The 19643-nt window shown below is 44.7% G+C and overlaps 2 protein-coding genes across 9 annotated transcripts in view; one reads left to right on the forward strand and one right to left on the reverse strand.

The window, feature by feature from the left end:
• Nucleotides 1-2502, forward strand: part of PHAF1 (phagophore assembly factor 1) — a 58865-nt gene extending 56363 nt beyond the window's left edge. For both annotated transcript variants that reach the window (XM_090063463.1, XM_090063462.1), the window contains exon 17: nt 459-2502. In XM_090063463.1, coding sequence (XP_089919589.1) covers nt 459-548 — 90 coding nt within the window. In that variant the 3' untranslated portion in view covers nt 549-2502. The remainder of the gene's footprint in view (nt 1-458) is intronic.
• The window catches only part of B3GNT9 (UDP-GlcNAc:betaGal beta-1,3-N-acetylglucosaminyltransferase 9), a 38467-nt gene continuing 20572 nt past the window's right edge, over nt 1749-19643 (reverse strand). For 6 of the 7 annotated variants that reach the window (XM_090063467.1, XM_090063465.1, XM_090063466.1 and 3 more), the window contains one exon: nt 7840-19213. In XM_090063467.1, the coding sequence (XP_089919593.1) occupies nt 17911-19149 (1239 nt within the window). In that variant the 5' untranslated portion in view covers nt 19150-19213 and the 3' untranslated portion in view covers nt 7840-17910. The other variant, XR_016444290.1, reaches the window with a different exon arrangement.

Below are 19643 nucleotides of genomic sequence, written 5' to 3' on the forward strand. Positions count from 1 at the left end.
CATCAATGACTCGTACTATTAGGAGACATGCTTACTGATTTTTCTAAATACTTGTAGATGGGTGGGAGGAATGTTTGTGTTATGACAAGCACTGAAGCCTGAAAGTAGAGAAATAAATATATAGCTAATCTTTGAAGTCCAGCTGTTCTATTTTTTTAATATTATTTTATTATTGTGAGGTATCCTGGTTGTAGCCATATTGGTCTATAGGAAAAGGCAATCCAGACTCATAATAGAGAGGATATCTTTCATTAGACCAACAAGATTTTTGCAAAAGTCTTGTTGGTCTAATAAAAGATATCCCCTCTACCACAAGTCCTTTTTGCCTTATTGTTTTCTTATTTATTTCAGGGAAATAAATGTTCTATTTGTGTCGCTGCTGGTTTTTCTGAAATCCCCTTTGAGATGTGTGACATTTTTAAAAAGCAAAACTGTTTTTCCCTGCTACCCTTTTGCAGGTGATGCAGAATAATCACATAGCATCTGTTACTCTGTATGGCCCTGCCAGGCCCACCAGCCAGTTGAGACCTTCGGACCTTCCCCAGTGAGCATCCCCTTCAAAACCCGCTAATCTAAATGCTACAAAATTAGTACAGCGTGCCTTGATTTGCTGCCAGTTATAATATGGAAAGCACGGTATGATTTTTTTCCAAAAACAACCTTCCCACCAATGCGTGGTGTGGAGGAGAAATTCTCTCAACCCTTCATCATGAGGCATGGAACTAGTGGTGGAGGAATGCAGTTAGGTGCCTGTGTCATCATCTTATTCCTCTTGGTTGCCCTCACCCTGTGTAGCACAGGCATGAAGAGACTGTGTATCCTTCCTGAACTGGCAGAAGGGTGAGGTGGAAGAAGGGGCACATAACGACTGCAAGAGTTAGAAGCACAAACTTTCTGAGCCTTGGAGCATCTGGAAGCAGGTATTGATTTTAGTCTGTGTTTATGTTACTGTATTGATGTGGTGGTCACATTTTAAGAAAACGAATATGTATACAATATATATAAACACATCGGTATTTCTGTGACTAAGGACATTGTACCAAGTGTGACAAAGGTGTATTTATGTCCATGATTTCAGGCACCACATCTTTGTATAACTTTAAAACAAGCAAGTAGCATGTGCAGAATACTTGGTTGTAACATTTGCACTACATACACTTTAATTACTTGATAAATGTTCATCTTCACTGAGGAGCATCTGTGTATGACGTGAGTGGGGTGTAATGGTTATTTAATGTACGCTGCACATAAAGCTTATTTATACTGTGGATCAAATAATCCACCTTCCTGCACTAATACTTGACATGCTGAAGCATTTGTTTTCCTGCCATGCCTGGTTTACTAAAATTTTTTTTTCATGTGCAGTTTTCTTCAAAAAAAAAAAAAAAAATTCTGGAGGAGAAGGTTATTCCTATGAATGGAAGTGTTTTACTTTAAGGGGTTTGATACCTTTTGTTTTCCTTTTATGCTGAAATATTTTTTTAAAAAAAGTTGCCTCATTTATGTTTGCTCTGGACTCCTTCTCTCCTCTCCTTTTCCCTTGGGGAATTGTCGTGTGTGTGTATATATAGTATATTGAAAAATAATTCCCCTGCTCCTTCGGTACCAAGAAATCTTTTTCCATAATGTCTGATGTATAATTTTTATTTAATGCCAAAGGTTTAGCCAAAGACATCCTCACTGTAAGTTCACCACTTCTGTACATATATTCTAACTGCACACCCTGCCCCCAGGTAACCAGATAGAAGGGGTTTTTTTAGTTTGGAGATGCTGCTCACTGCGTGTTATCCAAAGTGGATACTTTGGGTTTCTGGTTCTTTTACCTGTCTTATTTGGGGAGAATAGATGGTCTGTCTTTGCAATATTAACCCTTTTTAAAAAGGAAAAGAGAAATGTATAATTTTATCCCATTTTTAATATTTTGGTGTAGCAACTTGTGATACATAGACAACAATTTTGTGAGTTTTACTATGTGTGTACAGATTTTGTAAATATGACATTTTTGTAATTCTAACTCCATGTACAGTGTAATCCTGTATAGTTTATCAATGAGTGAGAGATAGGAAATAGAATGTTATCTCATGTTTTGGATCCTGGACCAGTAGCAGGGATACATGTGTTGTATGTACAATACTCCTTTGCCATTTTAGTCTTCCTGTATACTGTGATATTCTAGACTGTTTTAATTAAAACAAAAATGTCCCATTGAGAATCTAACTTAACTGATAAGGAAAATGTTACTGTTTACCTTTGTTCCTAGGTGTTACTCCTCCTTGAATTCCTTTTCAGTCTGTGCAGTTTCCTGTGATCATTGCTTGCTAAGAAAATTCTACGCCTCAATCTATTTCTTTATTTCCTTTCTAATTTTAATCTTGTTTTACGTAACCCTCCTGCAAATGTAAATGGAATACATAATGAGCATGTACACTGAAAGACAAATAAAATGAAAACTCAGTTACTGTTTTGTGCTAAATACAGTTGCTGGGTGTTTCTTGTAATAAAGTTGTGAATTTGTTTTATTTATTTCATATCAGTCATTTTATATTGTACAGCATAACTGCCATCTGACAGGTCATATTGCCAGTATTTTTGTTCTAAAAGTCAGAACAGCACATCTCTTGATAGACATATAAATGCAGAACATCCAATCTGTTTAATAACAGGTATTTGTATGCATAGCATAAACACTTGCATTTCATCTTATAACAATGCTCTGAGCTAAGAAAAAATTACTTTGAAGGCCTGTAATAAAGAGCCTTCAATGTATTTGGATATTTTTTTAAAAAAGAAAAGGCAATCTTTGGCTACATTTGTGGCAGTGGTTCTCATTTTCTGAGCGGAACCTTGAGTCTCAGAAGTTGTCAGGTCTTAGCTTTTACTATGAAAAGAATAATAAGGGAATTCTTATGTTGTAAACAACTCAAAGACCACAACAGACCAGAATGTTTTTGAAACTATGCTTTTCTAATTGAATTTTTTAATTTATCTTATGAAGCATGTAGGTGTTTGCACACCTAATAGTATTGTGACACCCTGGTTAAGAATCACTGACTCATAGACTTCAAAGTTTTTCTGCAATACATGAAGTTAGAAAGATATACACAGTACTGCATGCAGCCTCTTTGTCTGTTGCCTCTGTCCTAAAGCTGGGGTAACAAGAAAGTACTTAAAACGTGCTTAAAATCAGTGTATATGTATATTCTTGGACCTCTAAACAAAGAACTTAGTCAAGTGGCTTACAGATTAAAGCAAGGATTTATACATAAGACTCTGGGCTCTTTTCTCTCTAGTAGTGACTTGGAAATGGCATTTGAATTAATCCATTCCAAAGGGAAGCATATTAATTTCAGAATTCCATTACCATGTGGAATGTTTATAGAACATTTTAAAGTCTTTGAATGAATTTGTGTCACACATTCTTGTATGTTACTATGGATAGCAGTAAAACTGTATTGCTTGCTATGAAAGCTTAATTTACTAAATCATTTGGAAAGCTGACAGTTGTTAAAGACTCTAGTTTAAAAGCACGGGGAAAAACCCACTTATCTACAGAAATAGTACACAGGAGCTATTGCTGTGTAAATCTCCTGAACCAGTGACTATTGGTTTGGAGAGAGGGGACATAACTAAGCCTAAGAGCAGGGGTTGACAATTATTTAGGCTAACAGCTCACCCTAAATGGTTCTGCCATAGGGCCTGGCCCCACACTATCACCACCTGGTAATCCCAGGGTCTTCATGGAGACCAGTCAGCAACCCCTGTGGGCAGGGTTAGTTTGGATTGTAGGGTGCATGCCAGCCTCTGGCTTCTTTACTATTCCTTCCATCCAGAAACAGCACACAGGCACACCAACTGCAGGTGTTTCCTCAACCCTAAAGCTAGCATCCCAGGCAGCTAAGCTGAGGTCACCTGGAGCCTCACAACTCCACTGCAACCAGCAAGGCTCAGGCCTGTCAGACATCATGGGTCTGGGCCTTCCTTAGCCAGGACTGTGCATGCATGTGGTAGCTGGAGGTTATGACACCTCCTACCCACCTTTCACCAGGGGGATCCTTGGTCATGGCATTTCCTGGGGCTGCTCCGCCACCAGCAGTCCCACCAGGCCTCCCTCACCCTGGCAGAACACAGTTTTACTAGTCATGACCAAGTCCTGGGGCCTCTTCCCCATAGCCCCAGCCCATACCTCCAAGTTTGTCCTGGCATGGAAGCTCAGCAGGGACATGTTCTTCTCCTGCGGGCTGCTGCTGTAGTCAGTGCCCCTCCAGCTCAGAGAGGGGGCATTAACTGGTTTAAAAACAAAACAGAAATAGGTGCAGATGGAGTGAAGAGAGTGGCACTCTGTCTGCAGGTGGAGCTTGGGGAATCCCAGCAGCGGGAGGTTCACCTTCAGGAACAGCTGCCCCACGAAACCAGAATCCAAGCAGGTGTGGTGAGGTGTCACAACATCCCCAAAAATGCTGAACACCTTCTCGCTCAGAACATGGGTCAACGGACAGGACAGGTGTTCCTGGGCAACTGCGGTACATCCGGCCACATCTGGCTGTGGCTTGCCCAGTAGGCCAAGGGGTCACAGTCCAGCAGCTCCACATCTTTGGCAAGATAGGTAGCCACCGAAGCCTTGGTGCTACCTGCCCAAGGCTGGGGTCTGGACCCCAACATTGAAGCCATGCCCTTGGTCCACATTGGCAGTGGCTGGCGTGGAGGACGCTGGCTGGTGCTGGGAGTGCTGGCATGGGAAAGTGTATCCCCTTCCTCCACATCACCTCACCTCTGTCCTTCTGCGTCAAAACAGTGATGCTGTTCTGATGCTGTTTCGATGTTTTGCCTGTAGGCTATAATGGGGAAGCTCGAAACAGCCTCTCTCATCCAGCAGGCAGATTGGGGGCCTCCAATGCTGGGAGGGCTGCAGGGGCTGTGCCAGTTCTCCTGGGGTTGCAGGCCCCCAATCTGCCTGCCAGATGAGGGAGGGAAGCCGGATGCTGCCGCCGGTCCCGGGGCTGTGCGATTGGACTTGGTTCTGTTCCCCAGCCTGATTGGGCTGGGGAAGGGAACTGAGCCTGATTGATTGCAGTGCTGGGGAGGGGAACTGAGTGATTGGGCTCAGGTCCCATCCCCTGTGCTATGATTGGCTTCCCACAGCCCAGGCGCAGGAGGCAGGGAGAGCCAGACTTTTTCTTCTGTGTTGTATTTACTGTTGTTTCTCTACTTAAAATAATATCTCTTTTGTTCTATGACTCTCTGACTTCTGTGTTGTGTTTACTGTTGTGTGTGTAACTAAAATAATATCTTCTATGACTGAGTGTCTGACTTCTGTGTTGTGTTAATCTGAATTTGTACCTGACTACTTCTGTGTTGTCTTTAGTCTGTATGTAAATATAACTAATACTAATATTATAAAAGCCTAAGTCTGTCTGTCTGTACTGCTTTATTCACACTCTGACTGAAAAATAAAATCAGAGTGCAAACAAGCATTCCAACAGGAGCTGGTGGCTGGTGGAGCTCTGCCATGATGGTGGGGACATGGGATGGAAGGGGGGTGCAAGGCCAGTGCGGCTCGCCTAGCCCCCAGCACCCTGCTCCCTGGAGGCAGGCGTAACAGAGCAGATGGAACGGGGGGCAAGACCAGCAGCGTTGGCCTTGCTTCCCCCTGCCCTGTTTCCTGCAGGTGGCAAGGATTGAGGAGTGGGGTTGGGTTGCTGGAGGCAGGGAGAGAGGGAGCAGGCCCCACCCCTTCTGTCGTTGCTGCCTGCTGGGCCTGAAGAGGGATGACATGGCGGTGGTGGGGGGAGAGGGTCCAACGCAGGTTGGGGGAATTATCTAGGCCTTGGGTTCCTAGATAATGACCCATGCTTTTTGGGCAGGGGGACTTGCTCGGGTGGGATGGGCTTCACCTCTCTCCTAAAGGCAAGCATGTCTTCTCTTCCTGGTTGGCTGATCTCGTACGGCAAGCTTTAAACTAGCCTCACCAGGGGAGGGGGCCGCAGGAAGACGAGGAGACACCACCCGAGCAAGACAGGTGACAAATGCAAGGAATGCCCAGGTAAGAAGCAGGGGTCCAGACAATCTCCCAAATCGGGGGGTGGCGCACGCAGCTAGGCAAGGCCTTAAATGCCTATATACCAATGCTCGTAGTACGGGGAATAACCAGAAGGAACTCACCCTCAGAATAGCCAGTTCAGACCCAGACATAATAGGGCTTACAGAAACATGGTGGGATTCATCCCATGACTGGGCAGTTAGCGTTAGGGGCTATAGGCTTTACAGGCGGGATAGAGAAGGAAGGAGAGGTGGGGGTGTGGCGCTCTATGTCAAGGAGCAATACACATCCTCTGCCAGCAGAATGGGGTCAGAGGAGGGGCAAGCTGAAGTGCTCTGGGTCAAGATACAAGATGGCCGTGGGGACAGGGATCTAACGGTGGGGGTCTACTACAGACCCCCCAGCCAAGGGGAGGAGCTAGACTGGGATTTTTTGGGCCAGCTTGCAGAGGCACTTAAGGGATGTAGTTGTCATGGGTGATTTAAATTATCCAGACATCTCGTGGGAGGAACAGTCAGCCAGGTCGGACCGTTCCAGGAGGTTCCTGGCCGAGATACAGGACCTCCACTTAATTCAGGAGGTGCACAGTCCCACCAGAGGAAATGCCCTGTTGGACCTGGTCCTGCCCACAGGCAACAACCTGGTAAGGGACCTCCAGGTCCTTGATCACCTGGGTGATAGCGATAATTGCTTGCTGGAATTCACCATCCAGCTCAGGGTGTCAAGGGCCTGCAGCCAGGCAGTAGCCCTAGACTTCAAGAGGGCCAACTTCAACGAGTTGAGGAGATTAGTGGGAGAGGCACTGGGGTTCTTGAGAGCAGGGGAACTCAGTGCCCAAGATGAGTGGTTGTTCCTTAAGGAGACAATACTCAGGGCCCAAGGGGTGACCATCCCAACAAGAAGCAAGGGGGGCAGGAGTGTCCAAAAGCCCCCCTGGCTCACCAAGGGTGTCCAGGAATGCCTGATTGCCAAAAAGGCAGCATACAACCAGTGGAAGGGGGGGTGCTATTTCCAAAAAGGAGTATACCTCCTCTGCTCGGGCATGTAGTGGGGCTGTCAGGAAAGCTAAGGTGGACATAGAGCTAGGACTAGCATCCAAAATCAAAGATAATAATCAATAATCCTTTTTCAAATATATAGGGAGGATGAAGAAAGCACCGGGTAATGTGGGGCCCCTTCAAGATTCTCTGGGCAATCTGGTGGTTGCGCTAGAGGAGAAAGCAGACCTCTTCAACCAATTCTTCAGCTCTGTTTTCTTGGGCAGGGACTGGGACTTCCCCACCATGATGCAAGACGGACTCGAGGGGGATGCCTCCAGACCTCAGTTTGGGGAGGACTGGGTTAGAGAGCTTCTGGAGGGGCTGGACATGTTCAAATCAGCGGGTCCAGATGCTCTCCACCCCAGGGTGTTGAGGGAGCTAGCAGGGGTTATTGCAGAGCCCTTGGCATGGCTTTTAAAGTGCTCGTGGTGCTCGGGCCAGGTGCTAGATGATTGGAAGATAGCCAACATGGTCCCCATGTTTAAAAAAGGGAGGAGGCAACTATAGGCCCATCAGTCTTACCTCAATCCTAGGGAAACTCTTTGAGAAGATCATCAAGGAGCACATCTGCGATGGACCGGCTTCAGGGACGATGCTCAAGGGCAAACAGCATGGTTTCATTAGGGGCAGGTCATGTCAGACCAACCTGATTGCCTTTTATGATCAAGTCACAAAAGCATTGGATGCAGGTGTCGCCGTGGACGTGGTCTTTCTGGGCTTCAGCAAGGCCTTTGACGATGGGGTGAAAAGCAACCTGTTTAAATTCACCAATGATACCAAAATTTGGGGTGAGGTGAGCACACTAGTAGGGAGGAAAAGACTGTAGCAAGACCTGAGTAGGTTACAGGGGTGGGCTAACTAAAACAGGATGCATTTCAATACTGACAAGTGCAGGGTGCTGCACTTGGGCAGTAGTAACCAGCAGCACACTTATAAGATGGGGAAACTCCCTTCTTGAGAGCATGGAGGCAGAAAGGGATCTTGGAATCATTATTGACTCCAAGATGAACATGGGATGACAATGCAAGGTCACGTTTGGCAGGGCTAACCGGACCTTGTCGTGCATCCACAGGTGCATCTCAAGCAGGGCCAAGGAGGTGATCCTCCCCCTCTACACGACACTGGTCAGGCCACAGCTGGAGTACTGCGTCCAGTTCTGGGCACCCCACTTCAGGAGGGATGTGGACAACATTGAGAGGGTCCAGAGGAGGGCCACCCGCATGATCCAGGGACAACAGGGCAGACCCTACAATGAGAGACTGTGGGACCTGAACCTGTTCAGCCTTCACAAGAGAAGGCTGAGGGGAGACCTGGTGACCGTCTATAAACTCACTAGGGGGGACCAGAAGGGTTTGGGAGAGACCTTGTTTCCCCTAGCACCCCCTGGCATAACAAGGAATAACGGCCATAAATTGTTGGCGAGTAGGTTTAGATTAGACATCCGCAAGAACTACTTCACAGGGCGGCTAGGATCTGGAACCCACTTCCAAGGGAAGTAGTGCTGGCTCCTACCCTGGGGGTCTTTAAGAAGAGGCTTGATGCCTACCTGGCTAGAGTCATCTGAGCCCAGTTTTTCTCCTGCCCAGGGTGGGTCGGACTTGAAGATCTACAAGGTCCCTTCCGACCCGGCTTATATGATTCTATGAATAACTGGCATGCTGCACCGGTAGCGATTGGGGGAGGGGAGGAGTGGGCCTGGTCTCCATGAAGGGAGGAAGGAAGACCAAGCCTGAGCTGGGGGAAAAGCCAGCCCACCACAGCAGAGGGAGCAGATCCCTCCCTGCAGCATCCCAACCCCACTCCATCCGTGCCACCTGCAGGGAACAGGGCAGGGGGGAGCAGGGCCAATGCTGCTGGCCTTGCCCCCCTGTTCCATCTGCTCTGTTGCCCCTGCCTCCAGGGAGCAGGGTGGTGGGGGCTAGGCCAGCCACACTGGCCTTGCACCCCCCTTCTGTCCGCTGTGTCCCCACCATCATGATTGGAGCCAACAGGGGGAGGAAGGGGGTGGGGGAGGAGTGGGCCTGAGCTCAATGTGGGGAAGTGTCTCGAGTCTCCTGTCACCCAGCTGCTGCTGCATTGGGCCCAAGCTGCTGCTCTCGCCCACAGTTGCGGTGGACAGGTTCTCCCCCAGCTTGGGCTTGGGCCTCCTCCTGCCCTCAGGTCCAGGCCCACTCCCTCCCCCCCACATCTCCCGCATTGGCTATGAGCCCACTCCTACCCTTACCCCACTGCTGTAAGGTCAGCCCAAGCCCAATGCTACTGCAGCAGGCCAGCTTCTCCTGACCCTTGGGTGCAGTCCTCCCTCACATTGGGCCTGGGCCCGCTTCTCCCCTCCCTGCACCGTTTCAGCGGGGGGGGAGGGCAGACCTGGACCCCACTGCCAAGGAAAACAGCCTTCTTTTTTAAAAGTGTTGGAAAAAAAAATCAAGAACAGATTTCAATTGAAAGAAATGGCTAGGCTAGGTATATGTAGAGAGATTCTAGTTAATAAGCTATATGCAATCCTATCCAAGAAAAAGAAGTAGCAGGAGACTGATTAGGTAGGAAGCCAAACCAGTTCAGTACCTTTAAGATGCCATTCTCAGGCAGAAACAGCTTACAAAAGGCACAGAGAACGTGCAGACAGAGGCTTATATGCTGTTTCTACATCCCTTCCTCAGAGCACTGTGATTGGAAGGGGACTCAGGGAAAGATCACAGTCACTGGCCAGCTCGAGATGTCAGTCTTAACCCCCCTGCTGCCCCTCCCTCTTCATAGTTTCTGTTCCCCTGAAAGACTGCCTTCTGAATCTCTGAATCTTTTCTAAATTGATTTGGAGGTTTTTTTGTCTTCTCCCAATTCAATTTGGAGATTCGGCCTCCGAATTGGGCTGAATCTTCTGTGAATCGAATTGCAGACTGAAGCTTCACACAGCCCAGGGAATAATTTCATCTGGTGAATCAGTTTGCATCTTGCAAAGAGGGCAGAAACTCTTTGCACTGATTGGAGAAGTTGTATGGGACTTATGAGGTACATTATCTTCTGCTGAACCCTAGTGACTTAAAGCTGCAATTAAGTATAAAGCTGCTTCCTAGCTGTTTATATCAACCAGGTCCACTTTTCAAATAGTCACTAACGCATACTGAACTCCAACTAGCTTCAAGCATCAAGGACAATAAAAAGTCCTTTTTCAGATATGTGGGGAGCTGGAGGAAGAGCCAGGGCAACATTGGAACCCTGCTGAACCAGATGGGACAGCTGACAACTGACATCTAGGAAAAAGCCAACCTATTAAATGGGTACTTTGCATCGGTCTTTCATCAATCCCATGGGACGCCCATGCCCGCCATGGGACGCCCATGCCCGCTATGGGACAGGGAGGTCTGGGTGAAGGTGATTCCCTGCCCTCCATAAATGCCAACCTCCTGAAGGAAAACCTTGAGAGACTGGATACCTTCGAGTCAGCTGGCCCAGGGTACTCAAGGAGCTGGCTAGCATTATAGCCTAGCCCCTGGCAAGGATTTTGAGAACTGGTGCTCTGGTGTAGTGCCCGAAGACTGGAAGAAGGCCAACGTGGTGCCTGTCTTCAAGAAAGGGAGGAAAGTGGATCCATCTAACCATAGGCCCATCAGCTTGACTTCTATCCTGGGAAGATCTTAGAAAAGTTTATTAAAGAGGCCATCCTTAATGGACTGGGTGACACCAACATCCTGAGAGAGAGCCAGCACAAGTTTGTTGCGAGTAGGTCTTGCTTGACCAATCTCATTTCCTTCTATGACCAGGTGACCTATCACCTGGACAAGGGAGAAGAGATTGATGTCATATATCTTGACTTCAGAAAAGCCTTCGATCTGGTATCCCATGATCACCTCTTGGCGAAACTGGCCAATTGTGGCCTTGGGTCCACCATGATCTGCTGGCTGGGAAATTGGCTCCGTGGTTGGACTCAGAGGGTAGTAATTGATAGAAGTCAATCATCATGGTGCCCTGTGACCAGTGGGGTCCCCCGAGGCTCTGTCCTTGGACCCATATTGTTCAACATCTTCATTAATGATGTGGACATTCGAGTCAGAAGCAGACTGGCCAAGTTCACCGATGACACCAAACTTTGGGGCACTGCATCCACACCAGAAGACAGGAGGACGATCCAGGCTGACCTGGACAGGCTCAGCAAATGGGCAGACTAGAACCTGATGGTGTTTAACACCGAAAAATGCAAGGTTCTCCACCTTGGGAGGAAAAACCTGCAGCATCTTTATAGGCTCAGCAGTGCTACGTTGGATAGCACTACAGAAGAAAGAGACTTGGGGGTCATCATTGACCACAAGATGAACATGAGCCTGCAATGCAATGCTGTGGCTAGTAAAGCGACCAAAACGCTGGTTTGCATCCATAGATGCTTCTTAAGCAAATCCCGGGACGTCATTCTCGCCTTGTACTCGGCCTTGGTGAGTCCACAGTTGGAGTACTGCATCCAGTTTTGGGCTCCACAATTCAAAAAGGACGTGGAGAAGCGTGAGAGAGTCCAGAGAAGAGCCATGCACATGATCAGAGTTCAGGAAAACAGACCTTACGACGACAGGCTGAGAGCCATGGGGCTCTTTAGCCTGGAAAAGTGTAGGCTCAGGGGTGAGCTGATGGCCACCTATAAGTTTATCGGGGTGACCACCAGTATCTGGGGTTCACCAGAGCGCCCCAAGGGATGATGAGGTCGAATGGTTATAAACCACTGCAAGACCGTTTCAGGCTGGAAATGAGGAAGAATTTCTTTACTGTCCGAGCCCCCAAGGTCTGGAACAGCCTGCTATCGGAGGTGGTTCAAGCACCTACATTGAACACTTTCAAGTGTAAATTGGATGCTTATCTTGCTGGGATCCTATGACCCCAGCTGACTTCCTGCCCTTTGGGCGGGGGGCTGGACTCGATCTTCTGAGGTCCCTTCCAGCCATAATGTCTATGAAATCTATGAAATCCTTTCTCCAGTAGCATGCTGAGTTTTCTGGATGGCTTATAGCCATTCCCAGTGTTGCTGGCTACTTGTGGACTGCAATCATTTGAAGACAAAGTACCACTTTGTGTATAGGTCTAATCCTGTTTAGGAGGTGGGGATGATACTAACCCTAGATAAAACTAAATCTTCCTCTCCTCACTCACCAAAAATTCCACTCAAATATCTTGGTACAACCATTCTATGTATAATCACCTTGGAAGCTACTTTAATGTGTGTACTTAAAATTCCAGTCTGCACCATAGGTTGTAATTGGTGGGCCAGTTTGGACAGTCTTGTTGCATGACTAATGCACACGAGAAACTTTAAAACAAAGTCAGTCTAAAAAACCGCAGGCCTGTGTAATGTTCAACCCATGCCACCAGGTAATCCAAGCAGAACCTGATACTGCTGAACTGCCAGCTCCCCTGCCTACAGCTTAATTTTAGGGTTTGTCTCTCCATCCTGCTCTCCCTCAGAAAAACTTGTGCTGATGTAGCTAAATAGATCTCATAAGCTACCATGTGAATATGTTTAGACGGGTACTTAATTTAAGAATGATGTAAATAACTAAGCTAAATGTGTATGTGTGATAATTTTTTAAAGAGCATGTATTGGCAGTTTGCAGTGACATCATTAAATTGATTTGTGCCAAGCATACAGCTGTGTATGTCTGACCCTTCTGGGTTTTCTCGCCTCTCCTTTTGTTTGACAGTAGCTTTTCCTAAAGTCTTGTGCTATCTCTCACTTGCTTCCAAAGCTGCTGTTGACACAGCTGCTCTAAGCTACTTGTACCCCACTCTTTTTCAGATCTTTACTGTTAACAAGTCCATGTTACTCTCCAAACCTCTGGAGAGCTTCCTTGAGGAGAAGGGTAGGAATGATTGTCCTTTTCAGTGCCAGGTTGCCTAGCATAGAACCTGAATTTGCTTGGTTGTCCTACTGGGCTGATGGCTGACTTTTTATTGAAGGGGCTGGGCAAGAAACAGGAAGGGGCTGTTAGACAATGTCTATGAGCTGAATTTGAACAGGCTGCATTAGGAAGCTATGCTTGTGTGTTGTTTTCTGAAAGACTGTAGTGGAAGTGGTATCTATTTACCTTTATTGTTGGCTGCCTGAAACCTCTATAGCACCTTACTAGTGTCTGAGACTGAACTTTTGGGGGTGTTGGTTGTAGCCGTATTGGTCTAAGGACACAGGCAGACCAGGTTCTTTGAATAAATGTGATATATTTTATTAGACAAACTAAATAGCTAGAAAAATTGTTCTTTGCAAGCTTTCAGGTACAAACACCCTTCTTCAGGCAGAGGGAGTGTCTGCAGTTGTACTGTGTTCTGATAGGATAAGCCAGTATGCAGGAATGCAGGTCAGTGAAAATGCAAATGCCTGGCATTCTTCCTCTGCCTGAAGAAGGGTGTTTGAAGCCAAAAGCTTGCAAAGAACAATTTCTCTAGCTTATTTAGGTGGTCTAATAAAAGATATTACATTTAACCTTGTCTGCCAGGAGACTCTTCTGTCTGTGTTGCATACACCTTGCACAAAAAACGTAAGCAGCAGAAATGGTAAAAAGCAGGTCAGATGTTCAAGTTTTCCAGTTTTAGTCATCACAAGAAGTATGGTGGACTGGTCTCCAGAACTTTTATGCATCCACAACACCTGCAGTGCTTCTAAAAGTCATGTCATAACATTTTAGGGCTTTAAATTATTATTTTTTAAAATCAGATTGTCTTTTTAATATTCTCACGCTTCTTAACATTGCAGGTTAGCATGAATTCTCAAAACTTGCTTCTGTACCTTTTTTGATTTCAGTCTCCAGAGTTCACGTCCAGAACCTGCTTTAAAAGACATATTTTAAACTAGGATCTAGACATAAAACACATAATTCTAATACCTTGTTGCTTCAGAAAATTCCATTTTTCTTCTTTCTGGTCATCAGTCAGCCTGATCTAAAGCTGGGTCTTGGCATTCACCTTCAGTTAATGACTTGGGAGACAGAGGTGCTGAATGTGAAGTCCAATCCAACTCCTCATTAAACAAGCCTAGCCTGGCTGACTAGCATAGTCTGAAAAGGGTTGGATTGTGTGTGGATCCCTGAGTTTCAATAAGTACTGCATTAGCTTCATGTTTGCCTTTAGTCTTGAGGAAGTCTGCTTGCTTTACTTGCTACTGTTGGAACCCACATAGCACCTTTTCAGCATCTATCCTTCCTCACTGAGGGTTATTGTCATCTACAGAGCATCTACAGTGCATTGATTCAGTCCGCCAATGACAAACTCAAGTGGCTTTTAGCAAAACAGATGTATTTAATACCTGGTTTTCTGTGATGCAGCTTGGATTTTTTTTTCACATCTTGTTGCCATTTATGGTTTTTTTTGTTTGTTTTTTATGCATATCATTTTGCTTGGAAAAGGTAAAATGAAAAGTCGCTGTCTGGATCTCATGTATTTATTCTCCTGCAGTGTTTGTGTGTGTGTGGGAAGAAAAGAAAACCACACCTAGGGTACAATAAATCAATCTAGTATGCAACTGGTTTCAGTGAAAATGTGTAGTCAAATTGTCCAGTCTGGGGGCTTGAATGGAGTATCTTAACCTGCTTTTCAGCATTTGAAACATTTTCTTTCTTTTTTTTTAAATTACTGAGCACCTCTGAAAATTAAGCCCAATATAAACACCTAACTATGGACTGTAGCTATCTTATTTTAGACATAATAACGTGAAACTGTTGTTTTATGTTTATGTAACATATTTGTACTCAGTAGGTGTTTGTAAGACCCTCTGTTCTCTCTCCCCCTCTGGAAGCCTATAGGGCAGCATTCCATATTTCGTTTTACAAAGGGTCTTCCAATCTACTGGTGGTACATGCACCATGAAAGCAATTGATTCTCTTTGCTTGCTATGGAGACAGCCTTCCTGCTTCCAAAATTCGAATCCTGTCCTTTCCAAAGAAACTTCTACTGGTGCATTATTACTGCACATAGGCCTAGGGCCTTACAAAATGGTTCTCAAGCTTCATTCTACCCATTATTGTGCAGAGGGCTTCCAGGTAGCCTGCTAGGCAACACAGAGTGAGAGAGTAGCATTTTCAGAAAGAAAATAGCCCAGTGTTATCAAATGGACCTAGTGGGTGAGCTAGTAGAAGAGCCTTCCTCTAGGAAATGAGGGAATGGTGGTGCTATTTATTTCAGTGTGAACCTGCAGCTCAACACTGCCACTTTTAGAGGTAGATGGAAAGTTTTAATATTAGACAAAATGTGCAGAAAGTTTTGACAAATAATGATGGGTCCTGGTGCTTCCTGGGCAAAGAAATGAGGTATTCTGAAAACAAGGGCAACAGAGGTGAATAAATTGTGCCAGTTCTACTCTTAACTTTTGGGACATATGCTGATGTCCCAATGATAGCCTTTCTTTGTTCCAGGCAGTTTGGCTAATTCTCTTGTTGGGCTTACCCCTCTTTTTTACTTAGTGGAAAACCAAGACCCATTCTGTCAGGATTGGGTTAGTTGCTTCCTTCTGCAAAATCCTGTGCTCTGTCTCCACAACATGGGGGAGATATTTACATTAAGAACAATGGATAATATGGCAGTCTTGACACTAATGCTGTGCTCTGAGTGTTGCAGCTATGGAAGCAATGTTCAGCAAAACAGGAGCAAGAATTTGTCTGGCCTTGCAGCTCAGAATAACAAGCCATCATGATTATGGGTGGATCTGAGGACTTGTCTTCAGTTTAAGAAGACTCAACTGGATGTCATGAGGACAGGAGGATCTAAGTAGTTACATGATGAGAAGTTCTAAGGTATGTACAACTATTTTTTTCTTTCATTAGAATAACAAACCTCTTCCTTCATTAGAAAGGATATTCTGTGGTATCCAAGATAACTAATTTTCTTCTGCAGGTAGTTTTCTCTGTTCAAAAATATGTGTATCATTTTTTCTTACCTCTTCCCACCACCCATCTACCCATACATACAAACCAAATTAATCCCAATAATTGGATAAGCATGTTGCTTTTAATTACAATATAAATAATTTCCCAACTACCAGACTAATAACAACACTTTTCTGTACAGCTCATAAATACATACATAAGGCACATTTACTACAGGCCCTGAGTGGTGGTTTCTAACTGACAAGGCTATGACATATTTTCACCCTCTGCAGAACTACTATATTTTTCAGCAATGTTTTTTTGTTTCTGGAAATCTATATGTGTATAAAATCTTATTCCCAGAAATTGCCAACCTATTATAGATCAGCTTATAGATCTTCAGTGTCTACTGTAGCTAGTATTTTTCCCTGAAAATATGTTGTCATAAGGCTAAATTTTAACCTGGAACACATTGCTGAGCATCTTTAATTGCAGTAGTGAATCAATGTCCTTAACAGCCTTTTTTCACTCTCTGCATAGTTAAAGTGGGGACTGAGCTTTGGCTATGGCTAAATAGAAAAATAAAGGCTGGAATTCTGTGGAATCCCACGTTTGAATTACAGTTGTCACCTAGGCTCTGATTTAGAATGTGCTTAAAGTTCTGTTGACTTGAAAGACTTGTGTAAGAGCTCTCCAAAATAAGGATGGGTTTAGCACATGCTTAAATGCCCTGCTCTCAGGACATTGTTGAGGGAAGAAGTTTCATAAAGATTGGGAAACAGTTTCAGCCAGCTGAATCCAGATCCATCATCTCCAAGATTAAAAGGCCTTTCTGACCCTTTTTAAGTGATTCATTTCCTGAATGTGATGTCCAAGGAAGGGTTTGTTTTAAGATTCACTGTTATTGGGGGGAAATGTTTTAAGTGGAAAAAAGTTCATTCAGTGTCAAATAAGCTGGTGATCTTCTGCGAAGTTTAAAATGTTTAAAAAACAGGACATAGGATACCATTTGATGACAGAGTTTGGGGGTGAGGTGGTTTTTGGAGAGGGGGGAGAGGGAGTTGGGTTTGTTCTTTTGTAATGAGTTTTGAAAGGCTCTTATTTTGAAACCTTTTTATCTGAATAATAAACTTGTGTCCTCAGCAATCTGAAAAGGCCCAGCTGCTTCTTATAGTTGACTGCTCTCAGTATAAAAATGCCTCAATCTATAAACTAGTGCGCTATACTGATACTTTTCCTTCCAATTCAAAGGAGGGAGAAAAAAAATGTGGTCCTCCTGGGAGTTCTGTATGTTGTTCCTCTTAACAAACAGAGGTCAAACATGGAGCTGCATTGCTGCATACTGGCTGAGGATCTGGTCTGCAAAGGTGAGCGAGAGAGAGTGAGAGAGACATTGCCACTTTCAAATGATTTTTAGCTTCCATTGAATATAAATCAAGCTTATCAGCTTGCTAGGAACCAACCCAATTTGAGTCCTGATTCAGCAGCAGTTTAACAGGTGTGTAATCTGTATATGTCACTATAAGCAATGAGATATCAATATGTTAAGATGGAGCAATTGAAAAACCTTGTCCTTGTCTTTAAGGCTCATTTCAACTCTGCCCCTTCCTAATTACCTGGGGATCTTGGGTCACTTACCTATATTCTGCTCTGCAAGTGACACCATCCTTAATTTCTTATTTGTCCCTTCTTTCTCCATGTTCCCCCTATAGGACTAGAGTCCTCTCTATAATAGAATCCATGAGGGGATTAAATGTTATTGCAGTTCTAATAAATCTAATTTTGTGATTATATGAATTACATTAGGGAGAAAATCCTACCATGTATAGTATGTACAAACCAGGAAATCTGACAGGCTTCTGCAAAAACTTGCTCTTGTGTACTTGAAAAGTGCTAAAATACTCTATTTCTAAACCAAGTTTATTACATTGAAGCCTTCCTTTGTTTCCTCCTTTCTTGAGCCTGGCTCACCATGTGCTTCTGTTATACTTTGTCTGTTTTATCAGGAAGTTGCAGCTTCTGTTACCATTTTAGTCTTCTTCTTCCATTGGAACGGCTTTTTCACTTGCTTCTTTTGGGTGCAGGAAAGCCGTGGGCTATGCAGCAAGTTCCACATAAGCCAGATCTCTGGTACTTTTAGACTGTGGACCACCATAAGATCTTTGTAAAAGCAGGGCTCAAATGTCTGTAAGTGTGGGGCAGCAGAGGGCTTCACGATGCCAAATGTCTTGAATCCTTCATGCAAAACAGGTTTGAGATTGATCCTCTGCAAGCACATGCCCAAAAAGACATCATCGATAGGAAAAAGCTCCACTTCTTTGCAAGCCTCAGAGAGCTTTTTCATGGTTTGGCTGGACAACAAGAATCCCCCTCCTCCTGCATAGGCTGGATACATGCCTAGCCCATACATTGTTTCCGGGATGTAATATTTACTCTTTCTCACACGGATGGGGTGTGCATTGTAAATTATGTCCCCAACAAAGAGGTCCTCTGTGGGGTCACGCCTCTCAAGGAAGTCAATGATGTTCTCCACATTCACAAAAACATCATTATCTCCCTTAAAAATAAAGTTCACATTTGAACAAAACTCATTGGCCCAGTTCAGGAAATTTAGCTCTTTTAAGGTCAAGTTGAAGAAGGTATCCATAAAGTCCCAGAGTAAAATGTCCCGGTAGGTCAGACTCTCTTGATGGATGAGGGTCTCCCATGTAGCCAGTGCTGTCTTATTCTTTGGTATTCCCAGAAGGAAAACTCGTTGAACCTGTGCCCCATGTACCAAACCTTCCCTGCCCCAGGTCTTACGGACAATTTCACGCCTGTCAAAGTCCTCAACCACTGATTTGATGGCAATAAGCAAAAAGGGACCTCCAGGCGTTCTTCTGCATTTTTTGGGCTGGTTAATGAGAAGTTTGAAGTTTCTTTTGTCCTTGTTGAGAAGATAGCTCTTGAAGTCAAAGGTAGAATAAGTCACTGGGGACACAGTGGTAGTTTGGGAATAATCATCCACCTCTGCCTTCTTTGTAATAATAATTCTGGGTCTGGCTACTATCACTTCTTCTTGAGAGTATCTCCCAGGGGCTTGGGGGTCTGGGAAGATTCTTTGTGTTGATGAAGGTTTCTTGTGAGCTTGTTCCTTGTTACCTGCTAAAGCTAAGTGCTCCAACTGAGAATAGAGTAAAGAGCAAAGTGCTATAACAAGGAAAAGGGTGCAAATTGCATCTCCTTTGAGCTGAACTTTCATTGTTTCCAGAATGTTACCAGGAATGTTAAAAGTTGTTTTTGAGCTGCCTTACAGCTATATCCATCTGCAAATAAACACATGGAGCATCAGTAAAAAACAGCATTTGGTTAAATAATTAAGTAACCCCCATAAAACTCCTTGGAGAGAGAGCTATACAGCAAACTGGGGGCAGATTAAGGATTTGAACTCAGGAGGACCTGGCTTTCCAGTCCTGCTCTCTGGCAATTTGGATCATGTTGCTCTTTAAGTATGAGATACTCAACTCTTAAACTCCTTCTACAAATCTCAAAAAATATCGTGTTTCTGGTGCCTAGAAAACCAAAGTGTAAAACTGTGCACAAGCCCATTCTTAAAATAATGACCTGATAATGCTAGGTGATCTCCTTCTAATTCTTTAGTGCTTTTCATGTCTTCAAAAGTAAGAGGTGGCTGAAGGCTGAACATTAAATGGCCAAGCGGATATGTGCACATAGTTTTGAGAGGACCCATAAATG

Source organism: Crocodylus siamensis, chromosome 9, assembly GCF_052110815.1.
Source record: "Crocodylus siamensis isolate JL-2025a chromosome 9, ASM5211081v1, whole genome shotgun sequence".
Classification (NCBI taxonomy): domain Eukaryota; kingdom Metazoa; phylum Chordata; order Crocodylia; family Crocodylidae; genus Crocodylus; species Crocodylus siamensis.